Raw genomic sequence first — 24,974 nt, 5'->3', positions numbered from 1 at the left:
TGTCTCACACATAAACACTAATAGATTTTAATAATTTTTATTTTAGCCAAACATGGAACAGTTTTATCCTTGGTAAATTAATCTATTACGTTAACATGTATTATAACAGTAATTGTCATCCTCTCAATATAAAAATGTTTACAAATAGTCATTTACATTTTTGTTAAGTCTGAAAAATTATTTGCTATTATGATTCATGGAATACAGCATTATATTTGCTTAATATATTGAAAGAATACGTTAGCATCCCTGATAGATGTTACAGTACATAAATCTCTGGTGTCCAGTCACAGATTCTGACTCATGATGAGATATCACTCTTCTATCACCCTGTTTCCACGGCGAAGTCTAGACTCAGGGCTGACGCGGGACACCAAGACAGTGTTTGTGTTCAGACAGACATGTCTCGATACATGTGTTGGTAAAGGTGCATGTGTCTTTTTTCCCTACTTCCTAGGTCAAAGGTTACATGCCAGTTTCAATCGTCCTCTTGTTCCTCTTTCCCTGACGTCGACTCGGCCTCACCGCTGTTCTCGCAGCTGTCCAGACGCCTCCTTAAATCTGAACAACAGAAACATCAGTAAGCGACATGTCGCTCCAATAACACAGTCATTAACACAAGAAAGAGAATACTGACAGGCCTGGGAGGAAGTCCACGCATCTGGCATGAATAATTTGGTTTGATTTGTTGGAGAAATCTTGGAGAGGACACAAGAAGAGGAAGAGGAAACACAACGCACCTTTGAAATATCAAAACAACTGTGTCTGAATGTTTGTGTTTGTGTTTGTTTGCCGGGCTTGTTTGTTTTTGAGCACAGTTTCTTTCCGAGCAGTTATCCTCTAGATGCCGGTATCGTGTCTACCAAGAGATGTTAATTAATAGCTAATCAAAGCTAATGTCTCAGCAGCACATCGCCAGCACAAAGACATGATTAATACGTAATCAAAGGCCGTGCAGCACAACGCACAAAGCAGGGCCCACCCCCATGCCTCAAACACTACTGTTGTTATAGAAATAAACGAACACTCGCGGCTTAATTAGTTGGCTGTTGGTGTGTGTTGTTTTCATTTGAAGTTGTTGGGGATTTATCTCAGAGCCAATGTTGGCCTCCTGAGTGACGACACAGAGGTGACATACGAACACATGCATATACACACGTGCAGGAGAAAAAAAACACTGACAAAAAAATCTTTTTTCCACTAACGTACAAAAATACAATATTCCACAAGTATTATAATGCTAACATGCATCCTTTCTCCTCCTCTCTAACACACACACACACTGATAATGTACATTTCTGACCTGCTAGGCCCAGTCTGCGGCAGCAGGCATTGCATGAGTGTTTTTGCAGGAAACCATTGATGGCGGTGTCTCCGAGGTTATCAGGACCAAAAAGCATCTCATCCCTGCTGCCACTGCACAAGGGTGAGAGACAGCATTAGAGTCAAGACTGAAAAATATGTCTCATCTTTTGTTTTAGCAAAGAGATAGTGTGTGCAAATCCCATACCAGGTAAGGTGCAGGTCAACAAATTTTTTTTTTTAATTGCTTTTTTTTTTTTTTACTGTGGGACAGCAGCAAATAAAAATTAATTAATGAATTAAATGAGGGAAAAAAGCAGAGTGTCCGCACACTGGATTGAAGCTCCCAAAGTCACCGTTCATGTTTATGTATGCCTTGCTCTTTGCCATTTGCCTGATGAAGACCCAGTGACGTTGAAGCGCTGCCCTTTTCAGTCAGTAATAAAAAAGACTTCGGGCCGAATTTTCGTGGTGGCACAACGACCAGCACAAGCAGCGCTCCGACAGTTTGATATTTTCCTGACCTTGAAACTTGCTTTGCCCGTCTGTGTGATATTTTGGTGACCAGCGCAGAGCGGGCGGTGCACAGGTGGGAGGTTCATTCAAATGAAGCAGTGCAAAGACAGTTGTTGTGTTTTGGTTGAAATTTGGTGCTAGACGTTGCCCTAAAAACAGACATCTCGGAAACCACGTCTGTTTCTGGCGCAATGTCAATCCACTGCTGCTTTGGTGACTTTATCAACAAGATCAAACTAAACACTTGAGGCAAACGTGCTGCAACGACAGATTGATGGTTGAAATATAAATAATTTATTTCCCTCTCCAACCAAAATCAGTACAGAAAATAACATTTAATGTGGTTAAATCAGGGAAGTCGGTAAATTAGTCTGCATTGATCTATAAATGAATGTGGGTGATTCTTAAATTATCTGTTGTCCACAGCTGTTTATACTATATGAAAAGCTCCTTCAGTTCATTAAATCTCTGCAGTATCTGAAGGCAGCAGGACTGATATGTTGATAAATCTGCAGCCTCTAAGAGGTGGCGCACCAGACCACACTGCCATTACACACAGCCGTTCACTGTGTTGACCTTCATTAAACCACCTGATGACACCAGGCTGCTACAGTATAACCACACACACCTCTACACACATCAGACTGGTCAGTTACAACTAGATATTCTGCTTTTTCATGACATCAGATTACCGGGGCTCATCACAGCCTCTTTTCCAACTTTATTTTTAGCAAAAGTAGCATCTCATTTTGTTCTAGAAACACATTGCAGTGTAAACACTGTTGTATAACATTAATTACTAAACTATGTGACAATTTACAAGATCATATACATTAGAATTATTGCTGAAATAGCGTCGGTCTGATATAATCATATAAATGACTTCAAATTAAGTGTGATTAATTTGGCACAACTGTTTGAGAGCTATGAGAGCAGTGATGTGACTGGCTGAGAGAATATTTAATAATCACCACACCCACTGATCTATATTCACCTTCACCCAGCCCTTTTGCACATTGCTGCTCATACATGAAACAAAATAGCAAGTGCGCATGGACACGCCCACACAGTCCGTGCGCCTAAGTCCTACAACCTTGTGCTTGTCGTTGCACTTGCATGGTTAAAATAGGGCCCTATAGGAGCTGCAATCCAGTGAAAAGACACTCTACTTTTTTCCTTATTTTTTTTTTAACAATACATAAGTGAATGATTTCTGAAACCTCATGTCATTAATAACGTTGATGTGGGGCCAACAGTTACTTTACCTTTGGTCATCTGCCATGATGACAGTTGGATCAGTCAGCTGATCACCTACACCTGTGAGGAACAGAAGAAATATATAAAGAAACATAGAATGAACAAAAAAAGACAGACTAACAACTCATGTGTGTTGCTAGTCTGGCAGGCATGACACAAACAAACACACACACTAATAATGGGATCCACCTTGTATATCAAGCACCAGCAGCTCTCTGTTGGTGTATTCATATGTCCAATGAGAGAACGCTAGGAGCATTTCCTCTAGTGAACAGAAGGGGGTGATCTCTTCTCCTGTGTTGTTGTTGTACTTCCTGAAGTCACCGGACATGTTCCTCTCAATAGTCAGCCACTGGCCATTCGAATGCCAGAGGACCAGCGAAACATCTAGAAATCTGGTGGAGAGAAAAAACAATTACTAAATGCCCGGACACTGACAGAAATAGAAGAGAAGAGAAAACACACACACACACACACACACACACACACACACACACACACACACACACACACCTTGGTGAGTGGTTCATGTCGCCCGGTTTGACCTGGTTGAACACCTGCATCATCTTCTGGGCTGCTCTCTGCTGCTGGATTTCCTTCAGGGATGTCAAACAGAGGACCATCAAGTTAAAGCTATGGAACTGTAAAGCTACAGGAAATTTGAACTTATGAATTTGTGGCTAGGTGCAGGTGCAACAGGTGCAATTGTGTTGATTGGTAATACCAATGTCATTACCAACAAGTCAGTGTTTCACTGCTGTTTCTGGTTCAAATGGTCCGTTGAAAATAATTTCTTTCCAAATATGAAATAGCACTCCTCTTGGGCACCACTTTTTAAAGTGTGATTGACATTAATTCTGGTAAATTAGTTAGAGTCATAGACTGTAAAAAATTAATTAATCAGACGGTTAATGAGTCTTTTTATTGAACAAAAAACATATTGCGTAGTCTTGTACAGACTAGCGACATGCATGTTTAAACTATTAACAATGAAACCAAAAATATTGATACATGGCATCTGTGTATGAAGGCAATCTAGAGTTCCACCCACTTTCAAACAACCACCAGAATAACATAACAGCTGGTGGTTGCAGTTACAAACTTTAAAATTGGGTCTATTTGCCACTTGTTGGAAGTGATAGCCTATCTGCACTTTACAAATGTTTGGTTAAGTTACCCTTAAGCAAAGCTGCAGTGCTGTGCTACCATGGAAGTACTTCTGCCAGGCACGAACCACCTCCGACCTGAAGGCTTTAACCACGTATACCAGACCAGGTCTGAGCACGTCCCCCTCTGCCCAGGTACACAGCACCCTGCAGCCCCGTCGGAGACCCCCATCCAGAGAGCCCTCTTCACTGGAGAGGGGCTGCAGCATGGCAGACAGGCCTCGTGACGACCAGGAAGAGACCGTGTTGGATTTAGGGTCAGCATCAGAGGGTGCTTCCTCCAGAGAGTAGATGCTCACCTCTTCACCTCCTGCAGAGAATGAGGAAAAACAGAGTCAATGAGGTGCACGGAAATTAATGGAAAGAAAACCAGGAGTTTATATTTTATTTTTTTGCGAAGTAAAATAATTCATTAACAAGAATGGTGATGCCAAACAATAAAGGTACCCAGAATGGAAACAGGAGTGAAGGGGATGGTTTGAGCCAGTCTCATCAGATTGTTTCTCTCCATGGCTGTTAACACACAAACACAACACAATCTAAAACTACATTGGGCATAGGTACACAGGTGTTACTCATGGAATAGATGACTGCATGTGCACAGCAGATGATTCCAGATGAGACAAAAAGCATTTGGGATGTATTGCATCAGAAATCCTGACAGCTGATTTAATCAAACCATTATATTCTTAATAATATATTAATACCTGAATAATGTGGATACAGATTATCAGTGGACTGGAACGAGGAGCTCTTGGCTGCAACAAACATAGCGTAGGAAAATTAAAATACAAAAACAGTAAATTTGTTGATAATGAACAAATTAATTATATAAAAATATTTTACACTAAAATTATCTACACGTTCAGAAATACCTTCAGAGGCGATGCCACTCTGTAAACTGCAGCAGAGACATAAAAAAGAAAATTCAATGTAATTAATGCAACCCTTAAATATTTGGAGATTCATGCACATTCATGAAAAAAGAAAGGCAGACTTACGAAGACCTACGGCTCATGGATCTGGCCCAGCTGTTCCATGCTGAATGAGCAGAGCTCCACATATCCTGAAGGCCAATGCAAAGATAATTAGACAAATATTTTATAACATTTCATATGTTTGCAGAATTACTATATTGACACAATTTACCACAGATTTACCTGATGGGAAAACACTTGCTTCTGCAATAAATCCATGGGTTCAAAGTCTGAAACAATATCAACATGACCAATATTTAAAATCATTAAAAACATTAAAATGTTAAAAAACAAAATCAGTGCCTCGTTGATTTTTTAATTGATTTTTTGTATTACAAATTTGTTTTCTTCTCATTCTCCACCCTTGTGATGGTGTACACACAGATTCAAAGGAATAACACGTTTAGCTCCAATTACTAATATGTACTGAATCTAAAAAGGACTGTAGGTCCTTACTGAGCTGACTGAGGCTGGTTGAAGCCGACCAACATGTAGGTTCTCCTCTCAACCTTCGGCGCCTTCTCCAGCAGGCATCAAACAAATGGGACTGCATGTTTACCTATTTCCATAAGAAATAAAGAGAAGGAAGAGGATTCAGGTGAGGAGAAACAGGCTAATTGTTTTTTAAAGTTAAACTCAATTTATGATCAGTTGATTACTGAAGCATCATGGAGAAATATCAAATGTCAGATAATGCTCCGGAGAACACATCTTACAGTGCCTGGGCTGCTCTCTTGTATCTTGACCGTCTTCCTGGTCTGACTTCTTTTTCGGTTGTCTTGGTCTTGAGTGAAGTCAGAGGACTTGGACCACTCTGCAGAAACAAAGACACACATGATCTTTGGCTGCATAGACCAGCCAGGAGCTGTCAAGGTACAGCGTAACTGCACTCTAAAACAGATTAGTCATGTTAACACACATGTAGACTAATGTAGTACACTCATGTTCAAGAAAGTACAGTCTGTTTTATTTCATTATATGCAGGGAACGGACACAGAGAAGACATTTTGATTTTAAACCATAAAAATTCTATGAATCACAAACATGATAGTACCTCTGCTCCTGCTGCATCGTAGTGATGTGTCGTCCTTAAAGCTCCGGCCACCTGACAAACTCTCTTTGTTCATTGGTTCGTTAAGGAAAGGAAATGATCCCCTCATTGGACTGCGGGGTGCCCCAGAGAAAGCCATATTCTCCATGCTGGATGACAGAGACCTGCAGTGGCCGTAGGGATGGTCCTTTGTCAGACGCACCCACCTGGGGGATTTCACACGTCTTCCCCATTGGCTGGAACTTTGTTGGCTATCATCGTCACAAAAGGCAGGGTTTACTAAACCCTCAGAGATGTCTCGAGGGTCAGACAGAAGGACAACATTGCTAGAGGCTCTGGACACTTGTTCTGTCTCCTCCTCTTGCTGTTCCTCCTCCTCATCTTCTTCTCCTTCTTCCCCCTCTTCCATGGAGGTCTCTTCCTGATTAGGGTACAGGTGTGGGTCACAGGACCAGAGTTTATAATGTGGTGACTCCACTCCTCTGTCACCAAACCTGGAAGAAAGAGGAGACCCACAGCGGGATGGTCCACAGGACTCACAGGAGGTCTGATCCCTGAAACCACTGAGATGCACGCCACATCCATGAAGGTGTGAAAGGAAAGCATGGGATGCAGGTCGAGAAACTCCAGGCCACATCTCACTGGGATGGTGAGCACCAGCAACATGTGCCTCCTGTGTAGAAGAAAGATCAGACGTTCACATGACGTAGTTGCTCTGTTGTTCCAAAGCTGAGACACAATTGCTAGGAACCAAAATATGATGTGATACTTCAGAGGTTCCAGTCAGCTTTGCAACATCTTCATTTCTCATTTTCTTTCACTCCCCACAGCTATTATTAACAATTCACGCCATTAAAAGAACCTAAGATATCTTTGAACACTATACCTCCTTTGCTCCTTCCTCTCCCTCCTCACTGTGTCCTTGTCTTCCTCCCCTGCTCCCCTTGGCTCCCACATGGCATTCCTGTGATGCCAGTCTACTCCCCATGAGAGTATGGCCCTTCAGCAATGAAGGCGGAGTACTTTTACACGGCTTGGCCGTCAGTCGCCACATATTAAGCACATCACAGTCTGCTCCACCTCTGTGCGGGAGGGTCCAGCTGTGAGGGAGGACGTGCTGGGACACTGTGATGGGTCGGCATTGAGCCAAGCGAGCCCCCTCCTGATGTAGGCTGTCAGAAGCAGAGAGCAGCGTTAGGGTGTCCACAGCAAGCACCGACAGGTCCTGGAGTTGACCCAGCTGACAGTCCAACTCCGATAGGCTGTCCTGAATGAAGTTGACCTTCTCTGATACCTCTCCCACCATCATGCACATCTCCTCTGCTCTAGTGGGACACAAAAAAAGATACACACACTACTCAAACATGTTTGTCCTCAGTTTTATGATGATGACGATGAGGTTACATTCTTGTTTTTCTGGCCGTATGCCAAAGCTCACAGCTGATAAAATAGTCACAGTGTCACAATGTGACCAACACACATTTAAGAGCCATTTTACTTACAATGTAAAATATGTGATTGTGTGTTAAATATACAGAGATGAATAAAGCCTGTGTTAGAAAGAGAGGAATACACACTAACTACATTGTAGAACATCTAAATCAAATCTATTTCTGCTTAACAAAACATTGCATAAAAGACATTTGCAGAGAGACAATTTTCTTTTTAAAAAAAAAACTCTCACTTTACTTATCTATGATTTGTCTTAGATTAGTCACATCGAGAGAAAACCTTTTCGGACAACCATATGAGTTCACTGAGAATCAGCTGTGATCTCAGGACTGACACATCAACTTCAATACACTAATGAGAGGAAAATATGATAATAGAAGGAGTTATTGTGGTGGTGTTATAGTAAGAAGAATGTACTGCTTTTGGCATTGGACACAGATGTTTGACCCCCCCCATTCAACTTACACGGGGCAACAGAGCACACATGTCTTCAGTTTTTAAGATACTCTTCTCTGCAACATCATATGGAGTCCACAGTATGTCATGGTTTTCAATCCCACTTTATACAAATCAACAACAATATCAATCCAACCTCTCAGCTGTGGCTCTGATCCTGTTAATCTGACTGCTGTGGAGACCTTCATTCTTCTCATGGAAGTACACCTGTAAACATTTCTCTTCAAACTCGTGGAGCTTCTTACGATCTTCAAGGCCCAATAAGAGTTCTGGTGAAGAGAGGAAAGACGAGAGGAGTGACAGACCAGTTAGACGTGTATAGATAACTGTTGAGTAGGTTTTGTATCCACACACACACATTATGGTACTCACTAAGTCCAGAGCCTCCCTCTTCCCGCTCAACATCTCCACTAAATCTCCTGTAGATGGCTCTCAAACCTTGAGCCATATGACTAAAGAGGATAAGGGGCGGAGGAAGCCATGGTCTCTCCTGGTAAGTCATTATGTAGCGATAGCGGTTGTACTTCCACAGTTTATTGGATGTTGATGCCATGTCAAAGTAGATATTGCTGTTAATGAAAAGAAAACATTCAGTTAAGTATAAGTGCTCTTTATTGTGGTCCTTCATTGTCAAACTTAAATTTGGAAATGTCTTTTACAAAGGTGCTTACTTAAAAAATGCAATGAGAATGTTGACCATGATGATATACTGGAAGAACATATAGACAGCCTGGAGGAACGGCGTGAGAAAGGAAGCAGGAGGACATGGCTTACCATCGTCACATGCTGTTAACACACACAAACAAGCACACACCTTACATCAGTGGCAAACAATAACTTCACTAAGAGACTGACTCAGATCACCTGATCTGTATGCGTGTCTTCTCATGCAGCAAAGAGACAAGTGACCTTGAGGCAATCAGATGTTAGGCACCTCAAGGCATCACCAAAGTCATCAAGGTTAAAGTCTACTGTTGATTTAAAAAACACTGGTTAATAAGTATCTAATGTTTTCTATTGAACCACTTACGATTTATCTCAGTTGCGTAGACCTCTCCATAAATCATCCAGTAGGGCTGGAAGACTACGTCTCGAGCTAGGCTCCAAGAAGGCTCTTCGTCTGGCGACAAGATGGCCTTCCTGGACACCCCAAAACTCAGCAGCACGATTGCCATCATCACAACAATGAAGAACATGTTACTGGTCTGGGCAGAAACAAAGAGAGGGGATGAGTAATTCCAAAAAAACTCTCAACAAATGCTTCTCCACTTCACCTCCCTTTCTCCAACAAGTAGTACACAGTGCTCACGTACCATCTTGGTGATCATAGTGAGGTAAGGGCCAGCATGCTGATTGACAGCCAGAAGATCGGTCACCCTGATGAACCAGAAGATGATGTCCAGGCAGTAGCTGATGCGCCCAGCCGTTCGATACGGGTCAGCATGCCAACGCATCACCAGTCCAGCCAGGAAGAGGAGGATGGCAATGAAGTCAGATATGTTCCAGTACTCTGAGAACCAAATCTTCAGCTTCTGCCTCAGCTTTCTCGGCTCTGACATTAGAACCTAATTAAGAGGTCATTTTTTGATAGGGAGAATTTAAGCTCATGTATTATTCACTTTCAATCTGTATTATTAACTGTAAAACCTTTATTGTTAAAAAATCTTTTGCGAAAAATAGTCTAATAGGTGATTTGCACTGTTCAAGATACAAAGCCAGTACAATGAATAGAAACCTGAATATTGTATGTAGAATGGAGAAGTCCTGTCAAGAAGGATTTGTGATGCAATGATCTCCGAAGCAAATATATTATATTTATATGTTTTTGTCTGTAACCTCTGGTGTACTGTTCTTGTGTTGTGTCCTTTTGTTGTCTGTATTTGGTCTTATGTTGTATTCATAAAATGTAAATTAAAAATAATTAAAACCTTTTATTTTATGGTATTGTTTTCTGTGGAAAATGTATCACCAGTACACATAAACTGTTGTGGAGAACAGAAAATAAATAAAGAAGAGAACAAAAGACAGAATAAAGGAAAGCATTTTGACTCTCCATGACTAAGGTTTGAACTGCCTTTGAGTTGAAACGGGCTACATTTTTACAAATAACAAATAACCTATTGATCAAGCATCACTCTGTTTCCTCCTTAACTTTGTTTTTCTCTTTAAACCTTATTTCCCTCTTACCCCTGCAGGCTCTCTCACCTCTCTGACTTTCTCCACTGCAGTGGACACGATGTACGCTATGACCAGCCATTCCTGAACACTTGGTTGATCACCCATCTCCACCAAGATGGTGTAGGAGAATAACATCAGAAAGGCTATGTAGGACATCTACAGTGGAGGCAGAGACAGAGAGAAAGAAAGGCAAAATAAGGTAATCTCAAACAAAAATATACTTTAATATACATTAAATACTGTATACGCTGCAAGAAAGACAAGGAAGGCATCTGTACTCTTACTGTAGTCCATCCATGTAACATATTTTCAGAAAGACAATTTATTACATATAACAACATGAACACCACCTACTGTGTGGAACCAGAACTTGACAACAGGAGCTGTGTAGAATTCATAGAGTCTTTTGATCCAGGAAAGACACTGCATGGTCATAGAGGAAACAGTTTCTGACACTGGACCGAGACATCCGTCTTGGAACGACAGGCCACGCTCTGCATCCTGACTGCCCTAGGAGAGGAGAGGAGAGGAGAGGAGAGGAGAGGAGAGGAGACGAGAGGAGAGGAGAGTCATGATACTAAGGCTATTAGGATTCCAGTTCGCAAACAATATGCTGGGTATATGTACTACTGGCACTTTACCACGTGATCAGCTTCCTCATGGGTTGCTACAGACTTCACAGAGTCAAGTCCAAACAGTATTGCCTCATGAGACTGTGGTACATGGCACATTTCAGCTTTGCTTTTAAACTCCAGAAGCAAGATAGCAGGCGGCAGAAGAAGGCTCAGAATGATCTGAAAGAAAGGAATAACAAGCCATGGCCCAACACATCTTTGTCCAACTATCCAGAAAGTATACCTTCAAACATAAACTTAATTAAGCAATATTTTTTGAGATAACATTGAATCAACTGGATAGGCTGGTTGCATATCACGGCTGTGTTTCTGAGTTTATTTTATATTCTTCTTCTTCTTTTATATTAGAGTTCTTTCTGCCTGTTAGTGGTCAAAAATCACTTAAAACATCTCTTCTTTTTATAGTTATACAAATACATCATACACTAAGATAAGATTGTTATGACACTTAAAATCAGACAAGTTTACACATCTGTAATAAATTTAAACTGTGTGCTGTGACTTTTATCTGGTTTATTTGATAACTCTGGCAATTTTCACATTGTTTACCTTCAGAAAGGAGTTTTTTCTCATGTTGAGTGGACCAGTCCAGAGATCTGTGAGGAGGGTCTGTGTGCAGGAATGTGAGACAAATGGTCTATGACAAGAGGAGACAGCCATTTGCAGGCAGGTGAAGTGGCTCCACACCTCCATCTCAGAAGTCAACAGCTTCATGGCCATCTGCTCATTCTGACGAAACGCACAGTCTAACGCATCCACCGCCAGCTGACCAAACTCACTGAGACACAGAGACAGGACAGACACACAAACATATGGAGGTATGCACCCACCACACCACCACAAAAATTTAAAACACAGGACTTAAAACCGTTACACCCAAATTGATTACAGGAACTTTTAATGTACAGAGTTACATTAGACACAAATAGATTGGACTGTAATTCTAATTAACAAAAATTACTGATTGGGCCTTTAATGATGCTAATACAAATCTCTCATTAGGGTGCAATTGTCCTTCAATTTTAACTACTGACAACACACACACTGGCACATGTACACTCACAGTGAATATGCTTTGAATCGCTCTGAGATGTTGTCGTCCATGCTGCTTTGCCGTGCCTCAATGGCCATGGAGCGATAAAGCTTACAGGCCACGGTGGCACGTGCCAGCGCTTCCTCACCATGCTGCCACAGGAACAGTGCCATCTGCTGCCGCTGCTGAAGCACAGCCCAAACAAACAGGTCGTTGAAGTTGAAGGGAACAAGCAGCGGAGCATCACCAAAGCCAGGGCTCAACACTATCTCTCGACTGGTTGCAGGTGACACATCTTGGTCCTAGAGATAGAGGTATGGATGGAGGGAAGGACATGGATAGAGAAATAAAGAGGAGAGAGTCCACAAAGATAAAAAGAAAGGATGAAAAAGGGAGGTAAAAGTGCAACAAAGGGGAACCGACGAGCAGGGTAAAATATCACAAAAGGGAAAAAGGGAAAGGGAAAATTTGCTTCCAGTCTCTTCAAGAGAGATTAAAAAAATCCCCCACCCACCTTGCGTTTGTAGGGCTGAGCAGTTCTAAAGAAATGCGGGTCTTGGGGACTCCTGCTCCTCAAAGAGTTTGGTATCAATCCCCGTCTCTGTTTTGACAAGGAGGAAGAACTGTCCTGTCTACCCTCCTATACACACCAAAACAAGAATGAGGAGGTTGGATTATTTATGAGGAAACAACAAAGTGAAAATAACAAAGTGCTTCTAGGATATTCATCAAAACAAAGCAGACCAAAAAATACTACTAATTAATAATGCTCACCTTGGCCTGCAGGCGGCTGTAGGCTGCTCTGAAGTGTTTCCGTGTATAGGTGCTGCGGTACGCTCCTCCTATGAGGTACTCTATCACAAGGCCCATGTCAATGAGAGAAAGACGGTAACCTAGGGGCAGAGAGGTCTACTCACACAAACACACACACACATATAAAGTAAATACACAGTATATATTTAACTATTATGTACACAAATGCAGCTCAAGTCAATATCCAGAGTAAGTGCCAATAATATCTTAGTAAACAGGGTGATGAGTATCTGTAGTGTGACTCATTGTGTACATTATTATAGGCATTCTCATCTTATTACTGTGCTTACTTGTTTTACGTCTTCAACGAGGTGGCGGAGAAAACGGTCTGTCTGTCCCTGTGGCTGAAGAGAGAAATTATATTATTATTCATATAAACAAGTTAAGACACAATACCAACTACAGAATCACTAAGAAAAAATATACATACTGGTTACTTATTAACAGAGAGGCAAAAAAGACAAATCTGCAAAAGACCAAACAATCGCACGTACAGTAGCAGCTCTGGCTCTGGCTTGTTTCTTAGGGGGACTTATTATCCCAGAGTAATGAATAAGTAAACATGCTTTAATAAACAAAAAATTAAGGCAGTGAGGAGAAAGCCAAGTGTGAGTGTAAAGATGACAAAGAGTTCTGTGATCTCAAAAGCATCCTAAAACAACGACTGGGAAAATACTGTGAATGCAATTGACCAGGAAACGCAGAGGAACTCAGTGCAAAACACTTACTGCGCATTATTGTGATTTCAGTCAAAACCACAGTTTTGTAATTTGTGCTTCAAGAGCCACAAACAAAAGAATTGAATTTCTTCTGTTTATACAGCAAAGTGAGAGCCAAGGGGAAACAAAAGAGGCAATTGCATAGCGAGCCAAACAAAAGCACTGAAGGGTGAAAGTATTCTCTGAAAAAAAGAGTGAGACAGATGGCGTGTCACAAACATTAGAAGTAGATCGTTTAATATATTATAATAACCGTATTATAGAGCTCCTCAAGGCGATCCACAGTGAGGAAGCGACTCATAGTCATGCCGTTGTCAATCAGCAGTTTGACAAAACTGACGCGGTCCATCACCAGAGCATCCAGCATGGCCTGCTCCAAGGAACCCACCTAGATACAGCACACAAACGTTTTACAATCATGAATATCTTGAGAATGTGCAACATTCCTCATCAGCAACAATAGCACATAATTACACCATAGCTTGCAGTAGTAAATGTTCTTCTCACCTTCCAATGTTGTCCATTCACCAGGACGTCTTTCTGTGCAATGTCAGCCCTGTCCCAGGCTAGGGCCATACTCAGCTGCTCTGCAGGACTGGCCTTGGTGCCTGTTCATCATACAGAACAAAACATGTTGAAATGTCTGCCGTGAAAAAGGCCTATTATCACAACCAGGAGGAAGAAAATAAGTACCCTTAAGTGTAGTGGTCAAAATGGCTGCATCTGGTGCCATCTGGTCCTCTGATTCTGAGTCAAAGATGGTTATCTGTTGTTTAAACACACATAATGATGTAAGAAGTCCAGGTGTCCAATCGTAACACAGATACATTCATAAATGCTGTTTCACTTACAGACTGTCTGTGATCCATACACTGCAGGAGGAGAGTGTAGAGGTGAGAAGCTTCTGTCCTCTCGACTCCAAACACATCTCCAATCCTGGCAAGGAAGTCCTCTTTAATGTCTGCATCCAACTGCCTACAAGACCAGCATATAATGTAAATTATCTTTGTGACAGTTATGTTCATTGTACATATGGTGCATAAGACATCAAGCCAATAATCTCCCACTAGATATACTAAAATAAGCAGACATACTTGTCAATAGCTGTCTGCTTGTGTAAGAAAGCAAGCAGGTCAGCGGCCCTGCCCGATCCCTCAAACACAAACACTGGCACAGGGGGCACATTGCTAACATAGTCCAACACTGTGGACACAATGGCAGGTCCTCCTTCCACCACCACACACACCACAGGCACTCCTTGGTTCAGTCCTACAAAGAAAGGATAAGAGGGACAGTGATATATATGTCAGTGACATCATTCTCCTGTGCTTTTCTCACTTCCTCTATGAACACAAAAACACAAACTGACTCACGAGGGTGTATCTTTTGCAGTTGAATGTGTTTCTCCATCTTCCTCCTGAGGCCTTGCTGGCAGCCATGTTTTCCCAGTGTTCCGTCATCCACCAGCAGAAAGTGGGAGTGGAAACCATTAAGACAGGCCCTCTTGCTCAGAGGGTTCCCGAGTGGCTGGTAAGGTCTGAACACCTGAATCATGTTGAGCAGAAAGCACATCGAGAGCCGAGAGTCAAGCATCGTGCTAAAATATGTTTAATGAAATAAAATCTTTAAATGTAGTCAGCATCCAATTGGTCAGACAGTGTAATCTCATTCAACAATGAGATTAAATTTCAACTCACATCTCTGCCTATGAGGTCCGTGTTATTGTCAATCACTCCCCACGGCGTGATCCCAACTGTGTTTCTCTTCCTCAGGTCGTGGCCCCCAAATGCTTTCACTGCCTCGCCTACATACTTGGACACACCTAAAGTAGATGCAGAGAGCAGCTGAATGCACAGCAAACACACAATTCAACTGTACAAACTGACCAGATTTATTTGCTGTTGCTTTGTGCAACAGCAAATAAATCTGCAAAAACACAGGTGTGCCTGGGCAAATAACATGATGTTGATCAAGTGATCCCAAATCAAGGGTCTAAGGACAGAGGATGCTGTATTGCTATACAGACTGTAAAGTCTGAGGCAAATTTGTGATATTGGGCTACACAAATCTTAACTTGACTTGATCCCTTTATAATGCATGCAGTGTATACAACAGTAGAGTTTAATTTAACCACATTAAGAATATGCAATAGACTTACATCTAAGATCAGTGTTAATCAAAGTAGTATTTTAGAATAGGGCTGGAACTAATGATTATTTTCATTATTGAATAATCTGTCGATTTTTTCCTCAATTTATAATTTGTCTGTTTAATCCGTACAAAAACTGTAAGTGTAAAACGACAAGTTGTGTTGTTGGGCTATTTCATCTAACACTTACCAGTATTAATGCCATCAGTGAGTATCCATGCCCCTGTGCTGAGGGCAGCAGTCATCAGCCCTTTGCTGAAGGCCTGTTTGACTTTAGGAGATAGGGTGAAGTTTTCTAAGCCTCCCTGGACTGTCAGTAGTAGCTTGGGTCTCTCCATCTGCCACTCCCTTAGCATCAGTTGGAGTAGCATCTCTGGCTTTGAGTCCACAGCCACACGAACATACTAGAGGGGAAGCACATGGAAGTATTTGTGACTGACAGGCTCTTTGTGATTTCTTTATCTTCAATTTTGGAGCAATCCCATGTATAGAATTGGACTAGAGTTATCTAAATTTGGTATGTTAATTGAGAAAACAACAAAATTTTCCTTTTGCCTAGAAACACAATGACTGTACAGTTGGTAGACTCACAGACCTTGGCCCGACAGACACGTGTCGCACTGTCCTGAAAGTCTATGGTCCCATAGGCATTGGTGGGACTGGCTCTGGTGTGGAGCTTTATGGACCAGTCCTCTTCCACATCCTGTCCAGGACCAGGATAGAGAGATAGGGGGGGAAGGGAATCTTGCCAAGAGTGCTCCACCATCAGGCGGCCACAACAGCACCTGGCCCAACGGAAAGATTATGTCCAATTATGTTGTAGGTGGTGAGAGTCTTGCGTCTACACAGAAAAAGTTATTCACTAACTAAAAATTTGTTTAGCAGAGAAAAAAGAATGGACTGCAAACAGATCATTAACATTGCATATGGTTAATTTACTAGTATATAATTATTAAAATTGGTCCTCACTACACACAATATATGGAAATCCTACTTTTTGTTTTCTATAGAGGTGATTTAATTTGATTTAAAACCACTTCAAAAGTTAAGTATAATTCACAGGCACATGGCCTATTTAAGCCAGCCTGCTACAATTCCTCCCCTCTTCCTCCCTTCCGGTCTCCCTGCCTCCCTCTTCACCTTAGGTCTACAACTCTAGGTTTGGTTGTGTCTATCAGTTCGCAGCCAACAAAAGCGATCAGTACATTTATATATGCGATGGCATTAAAACTAAGAAGATGTGAGAGAAACAGAGAGAAAGCAAAAAAGGGAAATGGTGAAAAGGAAGGGAAGGGAGTGAAGGGAGAAGAGACACATAAAAAGACCACAAGAGTTTCATGGGAATAGTGGGGTAGGGTGTGTGGTGTGTGGGGGGGTGGGTATGAATGGGGTGCTGGAGGACGGTGTAATCACAAACACACACACAATTCATAAATTATACCTGATCAAGTTTTGGCAAACTTGACATACTGGGGAACATCTGTAAAAAAAACAGGAAATAACACATTATCAAAGAATTCACGTGGTCCCTATTCCTGGAAGGAAGGGCTGAGTGCCAAACAGTTCTGCTCTCGGAAAAATGTTATTTCCAACGACTGCTGTTAATATTATGCTATGTTCTAACTAAACAAACCATCTTTTATTTCTACTGAGAATCATAAAATCATGTACTTTAAACTGTTTTTTGGCAGATCATCAATGCAATCAGACTCTAGTTTACCTGTGTAGGTCTCGAGAAGAAGGGATAAACTTCACACACTCTCTCTTGAAGAAGGTTTCCTCAATCCAAGACTTTCGTGACTGAAATAAGAAAAGGAAATGTTATCTTTACACAAATACAAATTTGTGTATTTGTATTGGAGCGGCTCAGAACTACATTCTTAGCTTAATTGTCAAACTCATCCTCCAAAGACAAAGAAAAAAACACTACTCCAAGAAAGATGTAATCAGTGACCTTCTCAGTGAAGCTCATGGTAGTGCCGGCAGCAGTCTACATGCTGGACCCACAGGTAACTTTAGGTCCCTCCCTGTCATAGAAACTGGAACTGCTCTTTTAAAAACACTGACCAGATGTGAGATAGTCAACCTAGTCAGCCTCAAATTCAACTTCACAACAGTCTTTTCTTCATGCTTCCCCAGGTTTTTCAAGGTCTGTCCTGCTCCTGTGCTCCGTTTCTCAGCCCGATTTAACAATGGCCTCACTGAGTAGAGCATTGTTGGTAGGAAACATGCACACATCCCCTTCCTGAGATTAGTACACATGGTTTGGAGTTGGTGTGCTCCCTCCCTGGGTCAGATTGTGTAAACACCAAACAGGGCTCTGCAGTATAGTAACTCCCAGTGTTTTTGCAATAAATATGTGATTATAGACAGTAAACCTCACTAGTTTATCATGTGCTGCAGTGGCAATTTTGGTAGTGACACATGACTAACAATGAAACATAAATCAACTAAAGCACCACCGTCAAGATCCTGTGCTCTATATGGGAATGTATACATACTTGGTTATGCAAACTTATGGCAATGTAAAACATTTTTAGATTTGTCAAAACTATCTGTATGCTTGTGTCTGTAACTAAAACCTGTTACAGACATGAGCATATATACTATATTTCTAATTAGAAATATGTAATCTATTGCACATATATGGGCAGTACTTTAGTCCCTCTTTTCACTGAGATTATTTTCAGATTTTGGATTTTTTTTCCTAATATGATATTTTTCATTCAGATGATCAAGAGCACACTAATTTTGGACAGCAATCACATCTATTAAGAAAAAATACATTTTTAGAAGAGAAACCTAGAAAGAATGGCCCAATCAAAATATTTCCAGAGCCAGGGCTGTGTATGAAATATATGAAAAAAAGTGTGTTGGATTAAAATCGCTGACTTTACCTTTAATGACAACAACAGGAATGACGTTATGGTAACAGGACTGATCGGAGTAACAGAGATGACAGGACACACATACTACTACGTACATCACACATCTTTGTCTACACACTACTGCGAAGTTTTACCTTTACATTTCTAAGAGGTCTAATCTTTTTTTGTCATTGCAGTTCCATGCATGCATTATTGACAAGCATTTTAGAATAAAAATAATTTTATTGAGACTGATTATTTTCATAACCAATTCACAAAAAGTCATCTTATAATGCACATAAGTGATATTATTTTAATAGGATTTAACAGCATTTCATTTAATATAGTAACCATATAAAAAGATTTTTGTAGCCGTTAAAAGAGACCAAGAAGAGCCAGACCATACAAACTTATCACATATCAAAGGCCACATTTTCACATTGAAGAAGGTAATAAATTTCATCAAAGGCAATGAGGTAAAAAAAAACTTTAATAGTAACCATATAACAACATTTTTGTAGCAGTAAAAGAGATAGGGAACAACCATACAAACTAGCATCCCGTATCAAAGTGAAAAGCCTTTTCACAGTGAAGGAGGTAGCAAATTTCAGCAAAGGCAGTAACATATTTCACATAGAAGGCTGTATCATTTTACTGAATTACATCTGACCTCACTCTGGATCTCTATATGGCGGATAGTGACTGGCAGCGGGGCAGGGAGGAAACAAACTATATCGTCATAGAAATGCCAGGGTACATCCTCTCGAACAGGCCAAACAGAATTTTTTTCCCCTATGCAGTGCATGCATTTGACCTGGGCGTAGGATGCATCCGTTGCCATCACAATCCCTGGGTAGAGTTCACTATCATATCTCACCATACACCACTTCCTTATAACCTCTAGGTTGGTCCAGTCAACTACACTGAGTTGGATTGGAGTTTGGTCATGTGGAGAACTGAAGAACTGGGAGCCATGGCATTCACAATCAAGCCTCTTCATAGTTGCACACATGCAACTGACATCACGGCAGATCAGGCTACCTCTTGCCAGTGTGACTATCTGATGGAGGCACATTGTTGAGGTGTGATGTTCTGAGGCATGGCCTGCACCGCTATCTAAATATCCTCCTCCACATAAAACAGCTTGATTGATGTTTCTCTTCTGGCCAGTGCTTCAAACAGAGACCCAAGGCCTTTGCTGACAAGGTCATCTGCTTGTCTCTTTAGTGCTCCTCCTACCCTATCAGGAGCGTCTTTTCCATGGTCCGTCTCAAAGACATTCCATGTCCCTTGTGTGAAAGCTTTTATAAATTTCTGTGCTGAAGAGGTAGAAGTTACCACGCTGCCGGTACAGCATGCAGGGAACACCACTTAGAAAATGCAGCACCTCCACAGCTGGGTGCTCCTGCCTGATGTAGTTAAGCAAAGGCCTGAGATGTTCCAAAATTGCAGCTGGACCCTTGTGATTGGATGAGGACACCGTGCTGAAACAGAGAGGGGTGGGCATTGGCTCCTGCATATAGGACACTGGTATGCAGAGTGGCTTGCTGGTGCGAAGCACCAAAATGGACAGCTTGGACTGTCAAAATGGACAGAACTACATTTGCATCCATAATTCTCTGAGAAGTCCACGTGTATTAATGCACTCATGACTGGACAGTTCTTTCGTCAGTGCTCCAGTGAAGGCAAATTGCTGCCTAATGTTAAAAACATGCCTTTTAAATTTTGTCAGTTGTTGATTGAGAAGCTAAATAAGGCCTTCCATGGTGCTCTCCGTCTCTTTTTTGACTGTAATTTTAAATGACAGAGTGTTGCCCCTCTCTGACTTCTGCCTCCCTCTGTTACCCACTGGGACTGGGAGACCATGGTTTTGGGGTTATAAGGTATAATAACGAGAAAGCTGTTCAGCTTACTCCTTTCACACTGACCACTCACTCATTTTTACTGGAGTTGCACGCAATCTGTTCTACCAACTCCTCAATATTGCAGTGAGTTAGCAGCTTCAGATGGTAGAGCTTGTTTGTGACAAAGCCAAGGTTTTCATGCATCTTGCACAAACAAGTCTCTCTCCCAGACATGGTTGGATTGAACACCCAAAAAGGATGCAGGTGAGAAAATAAATAGTAAGAAATTACTCTTTTGGGTATTCTGCCAAAAACTTCCTGTGAGTTTTCACAATCTGTCCATGAGGAATCGTTTTTGCTTTTTAGGCTTGCTCTTTGTCTTTGTCTGCTTCCTCTCTGTGGTCAAGCGGCTCACATCATCCCACTCAAAGAACAGCCTCACACAGTTCTTAATTGCATCAGCTGTGCCAGTGTTTCTTTTTCATGTGAATGTGTAGGGGTCTTTACCAGAATTTTTCCACCTTTTCTTTGAGAACCCAAAAAACATCTCAGCATACTTTCTGAGTCTGTACCTCTGTACTATATTTCCCCAGCACATATTTTTGCAATCATCTGTCTCAGTGTTTTCTTCAGCAGCCGCTAGTATCTTTTCTTGAATTTCTTCTTCTCTTTTCATTTCTTTTGCAGCTCTCTTTCCAGGTGTAATATTAATAAATTCAGTGTCTTCTGGTGTCTTTTTGAACGTTTTCTTCCTTCTTCGCATTGCCTAAAATATAAACATAAACAAAAAATGGACCTTGATGTAGTTACTCAGGCAGTTGCCACTCAGGCTCACCTGGTATAAATATGTTAAATTCCACTAGCATAGTTGTCTGGACATTATGCCTTAGGTCTTCTATGTATATACTTTGCATGTATTGCCCTTTGCCTTGTTGCACTGTTTGCACTGTATGTCTGTGTATGTATAACTTAATTAGTTGACTAGAGCATTTTAAATGTTCACTTCTAGTTTTTAACTGTGGTCCTGTGAGACACAGCATCCCTTTCCCTTGTCTTTACATATGATGAAATTACAAAGCTCAATATGACCTTTTCAATAATGATAAGCAATCTGATACAAAATCTACTAAATTTGTTTTGCTAAGGATCTCCTGTGATTCTGGGCTCATTGGTGGTGTGAACAGGCTGTTAGTTTGCAAGTGACGCTGCCTTTTTTGCTGCCCTGCTCTTTGCCTGGGCTACTCTCCATTTTCTTCTCTGTGACCTCTGCTCTCTCTCACTGCACTCATGTATCTTCATCTTCCCCTGCTCCCTGTCTCTCCTCCATTTCTTCTTCTCCCATCCAAGGTAGGCTACTTTGCCCTTTCTTCAGGATCTGCATCTCAATGAGCATGATAGCGCCTTTTGCTTTTCCGTTGCACTTTATGGCATACCATTAAATCTGTAAAAGTGTATTAGAGTGTAAATACAGAATCATCAACACAATAATGCCAAAATTATGTAAATAAGGTAATAAGCTCAGTAACATCATCGCATTACATTAAATACCTACAGGATGCATCTACCTACACCTACAGGGAATCAAACAGTACTAACTAAAAACGTGGTCGATGCTCATATGCTACCCTAACTGAATAATATGGATATTAGCTCACTAATACACACGACGACCTTTAAAAATGTTTTAATTTTATAAGGCTAACCTTTAAAGACAGTGAAACTAGCATAAACACTGGTCTGTCATCCCTGTCACTCACATGTCAAAACCTCGTACTTTGGAAAAGTAAGAGGGTTGACAGTAACAGGGTTGGGCATTTCAAGCTAATTCGCTGATTGCTATCTAAAAGGTCATGGTGACAAAACACATCCTGTGTACTTTGAAAGGTTATTACTTGTAGATATTGATTATATTATGAGAAATAAATTATTGTTCGGATTTATATGTTAAAAAATGGTAACAGTATTGACACTGTATGCTTGTCCCCCCTGGTCGAACCTTATAAAACAGTACATCAGAGATGAAAGAAACTTACTTGTCTGCGAACTGTTGGCATCCTGTTTCAGAGATGATGCATCTTCCTGTAAATGATGTCACTTCTGGAATGTACCATTATTTTGCAAGGGTTTTTTGGTGAGAGTAATGAAATGAAGGGACGATCGATAAATTAATATATCTATTTTTAAAATGAATATATATTTATACCAAAAACACTGTTTAACAATAAGATCACACTTAAAACAATATGTATATGTGAGAATTTAGACATTTTGCCTACATTTTACTAATAAAAAATCCTGCTGAAGTAGAACAATCACAGCTGATGAGGGACAGGCCAAAAACCTCATCAGCATAAAAGTAATTTTAATTAATTAAAATATTTAATTTACTTCAACTTGATGTTATATTGAGGAGAGAAGGACATAGTAATGTTATATTTTTAAATGACATAATTATTTGTTGTTATATAATTTTATGACTGATTATTTCCTGGGGACGCAAAAAGCACCGATTCCACAGAATGACACAATTAAGTAATATGTAAACAGTATGCTGTAGAAAGAATATATTATTGTTAAGTGAATATTAGAAACAGTGTTGAAAGTCAAGTAAAGCAACTGGTTTCACTGACAGTTAGCACTGGCAGCTGATAAGCAGATAAATAGCGTCAAGTTTTCAAACAGTCATAAATACCTTAACTATTTTTACACTCAGTGGAAACAGAACTGCCTTTTGCTGTACATAAAAACATTAGTTACACACTACTTACCATAGCTGGAAGGATACTTCAGTTTAAAACGTGTGTTACATGTATGAGTCTAATCCAACCATTTCATCATCACACCTCTGACAAGGACTGAGTGGCCTTTTATCAGCCGGTGGTCCAAAGGGCAGGGAGAGCCTTTCCAAGAAGCCTTGAGGAGTTCATGATCTCCTCCTCCAAACGCTTTGCTCACAGTGGTGGGCGTGCTATTATACGTCCCCCACCTGGTCCTGGGGAGATGTAGGAATGATATCTGGTAGGTAAGGGGGATAAGGACCAGTAACCCAGAGAAAAGAATCTCTTTCTCTCTCTCTGTCTCTTTCTCAGCCCCCTCCATGAGGCACACACGCACACACACACACAGGCAATTAAATGGTCAGTGCACCTGCTAATATATACTTTTATTTCACAAAAGCGTACAGCAAATAATCCTATATTTATTAATTCATTAATATTTATTTTATTTGGACTATAACAGGCTGATTTGTGTTTTACTCAGGGGTTAAATTGGGATTTGTTTGGGGGGGGGGGGTGCCATGGGTGCACGTGTGCACATAGATTACAAAATTTGATTGATATCATTTGGCAAACTGTAAATTTATAAGAAGGCGAGACAACCTTCTGCTCTTAACACTAAAGTGCTTTAAAGTAATTCTAGATACTGTTGGCAGTGACTTTATGTAAGTGCACTCTCCTGTGTATCTGTATTGTTGCCACTAAAGGGGAAAATAATAATAGAGTAATACGAAAGGAACAGTCTTTTTAATGGTTACATTAAATTGTCCGCGAGCAAGTTCCTTCCCATTAATTAAAGTTGTAGCTGGGAAATGGTCAAACTAGCCATGGTGTAATTTGAGTTGCTCTGATATTCTGCTCAAACCATGACTGTCCTGACAGTACTAAGAGATTTCAATACGTGCTAACTGTTAGCTTAGTTTGTAAATTAAACTTGAACTACAGCTAGTCAGCTAGCTTAATGTAACAATTAGCTACCACAGATTTGGCAGAAGCAACCTGCCGCAAACTATCTTGCGTTATAGTTATAGTATCATTTTGTAAAATTGAAACATTGTTTAAGCTGAATATCAATGCAATTTACATTCTGCTATTAAACCTGTCAGTTTCTGACCTATTTCTCTTCCTACCTGCCATCCACCTCTGTTAAGTGGTCGCTGATCTGCTGGGTAGCTTTTAAGGAAACCCATTGACAGAAAAAAGGGAAACCCCGTGAAAGTTCTTACGTCTCCTCATTTAGGCCCTTGTTCCCTTCAGCTACAAAGAAAACGTGTTTTAGTCATTTTAAGAATTATTACGACCGAGAAAAGTGTAAAAATATACTGTTGGAGATATGCGTCCCCCTGATGACAAGTCTACATGCCGGGGACGAGCGTAGTTTAACCCCTGGTCTCATTAGTACATCGTGTTACCTGTGTGTGCTGATAAATGTTTATTTATTGTCCCGTGACTGTTTTTCCTGTCTGCTTGAGCTTTTTTGGCAGAAAATATTTATAGATCCCCTGGACAAGTTTTAAGATGTAGCCTATGAAAATACACTATAATAATTAGTCTCATTTTGTCACTTTAAACTTGTGTTAAGTTTCATGCTTGAAAACAGTCCTCTGGTATAAAATACTGCACTTATATCAATCTGCATAGTGAAGGTCAAACATGCAAGCCAAGGAACAACATGCAAAACATGTTTTTGAGAGTGGGACTTAACATCAGACCGTTTTTCTGCTAATGAAAGGACGCTGCCCCTGACAAATACATTGATAAAAACAACTGAATAAAACTAAA

At 40.7% G+C, this 24,974-nt stretch overlaps 1 protein-coding gene across 1 annotated transcript; it reads right to left on the bottom strand.

Moving 5' to 3' along the window:
• Positions 1–21: 21 nt before the first annotated feature.
• On the bottom strand, positions 22–24,567 carry trpm6 (transient receptor potential cation channel, subfamily M, member 6). Its single transcript, XM_067605595.1, has 42 exons — positions 24,323–24,567; positions 23,184–23,407; positions 17,659–22,512; positions 17,425–17,504; positions 17,146–17,184; positions 16,300–16,489; positions 15,895–16,108; positions 15,253–15,377; positions 14,929–15,100; positions 14,650–14,824; positions 14,407–14,530; positions 14,249–14,321; positions 14,063–14,163; positions 13,809–13,943; positions 13,127–13,180; positions 12,798–12,932; positions 12,538–12,663; positions 12,054–12,325; positions 11,540–11,768; positions 10,997–11,149; positions 10,710–10,865; positions 10,383–10,511; positions 9,491–9,742; positions 9,208–9,382; positions 8,849–8,963; positions 8,550–8,746; positions 8,314–8,446; positions 7,156–7,594; positions 6,273–6,942; positions 5,935–6,032; positions 5,675–5,777; positions 5,402–5,448; positions 5,243–5,307; positions 5,117–5,142; positions 4,949–4,999; positions 4,689–4,754; positions 4,253–4,551; positions 3,589–3,671; positions 3,265–3,470; positions 3,084–3,135; positions 1,304–1,416; positions 22–561 (listed from the first exon to the last, which is right to left on the bottom strand). The coding sequence occupies exons 3-42, from the start codon at positions 17,674–17,676 to the stop codon at positions 479–481; spliced, it is 5,973 nt and encodes a 1,990-aa protein (XP_067461696.1). The 5' UTR covers positions 17,677–22,512; positions 23,184–23,407; positions 24,323–24,567; the 3' UTR covers positions 22–478.
• Positions 24,568–24,974: the final 407 nt, after the last annotated feature.

Source organism: Thunnus thynnus, chromosome 2, assembly GCF_963924715.1.
Source record: "Thunnus thynnus chromosome 2, fThuThy2.1, whole genome shotgun sequence".
NCBI classification, from domain to species: domain Eukaryota; kingdom Metazoa; phylum Chordata; class Actinopteri; order Scombriformes; family Scombridae; genus Thunnus; species Thunnus thynnus.
The sequence above is the reverse complement of the archived record's forward strand: the minus strand, read 5'-3'. Positions and strand labels throughout refer to the sequence as shown.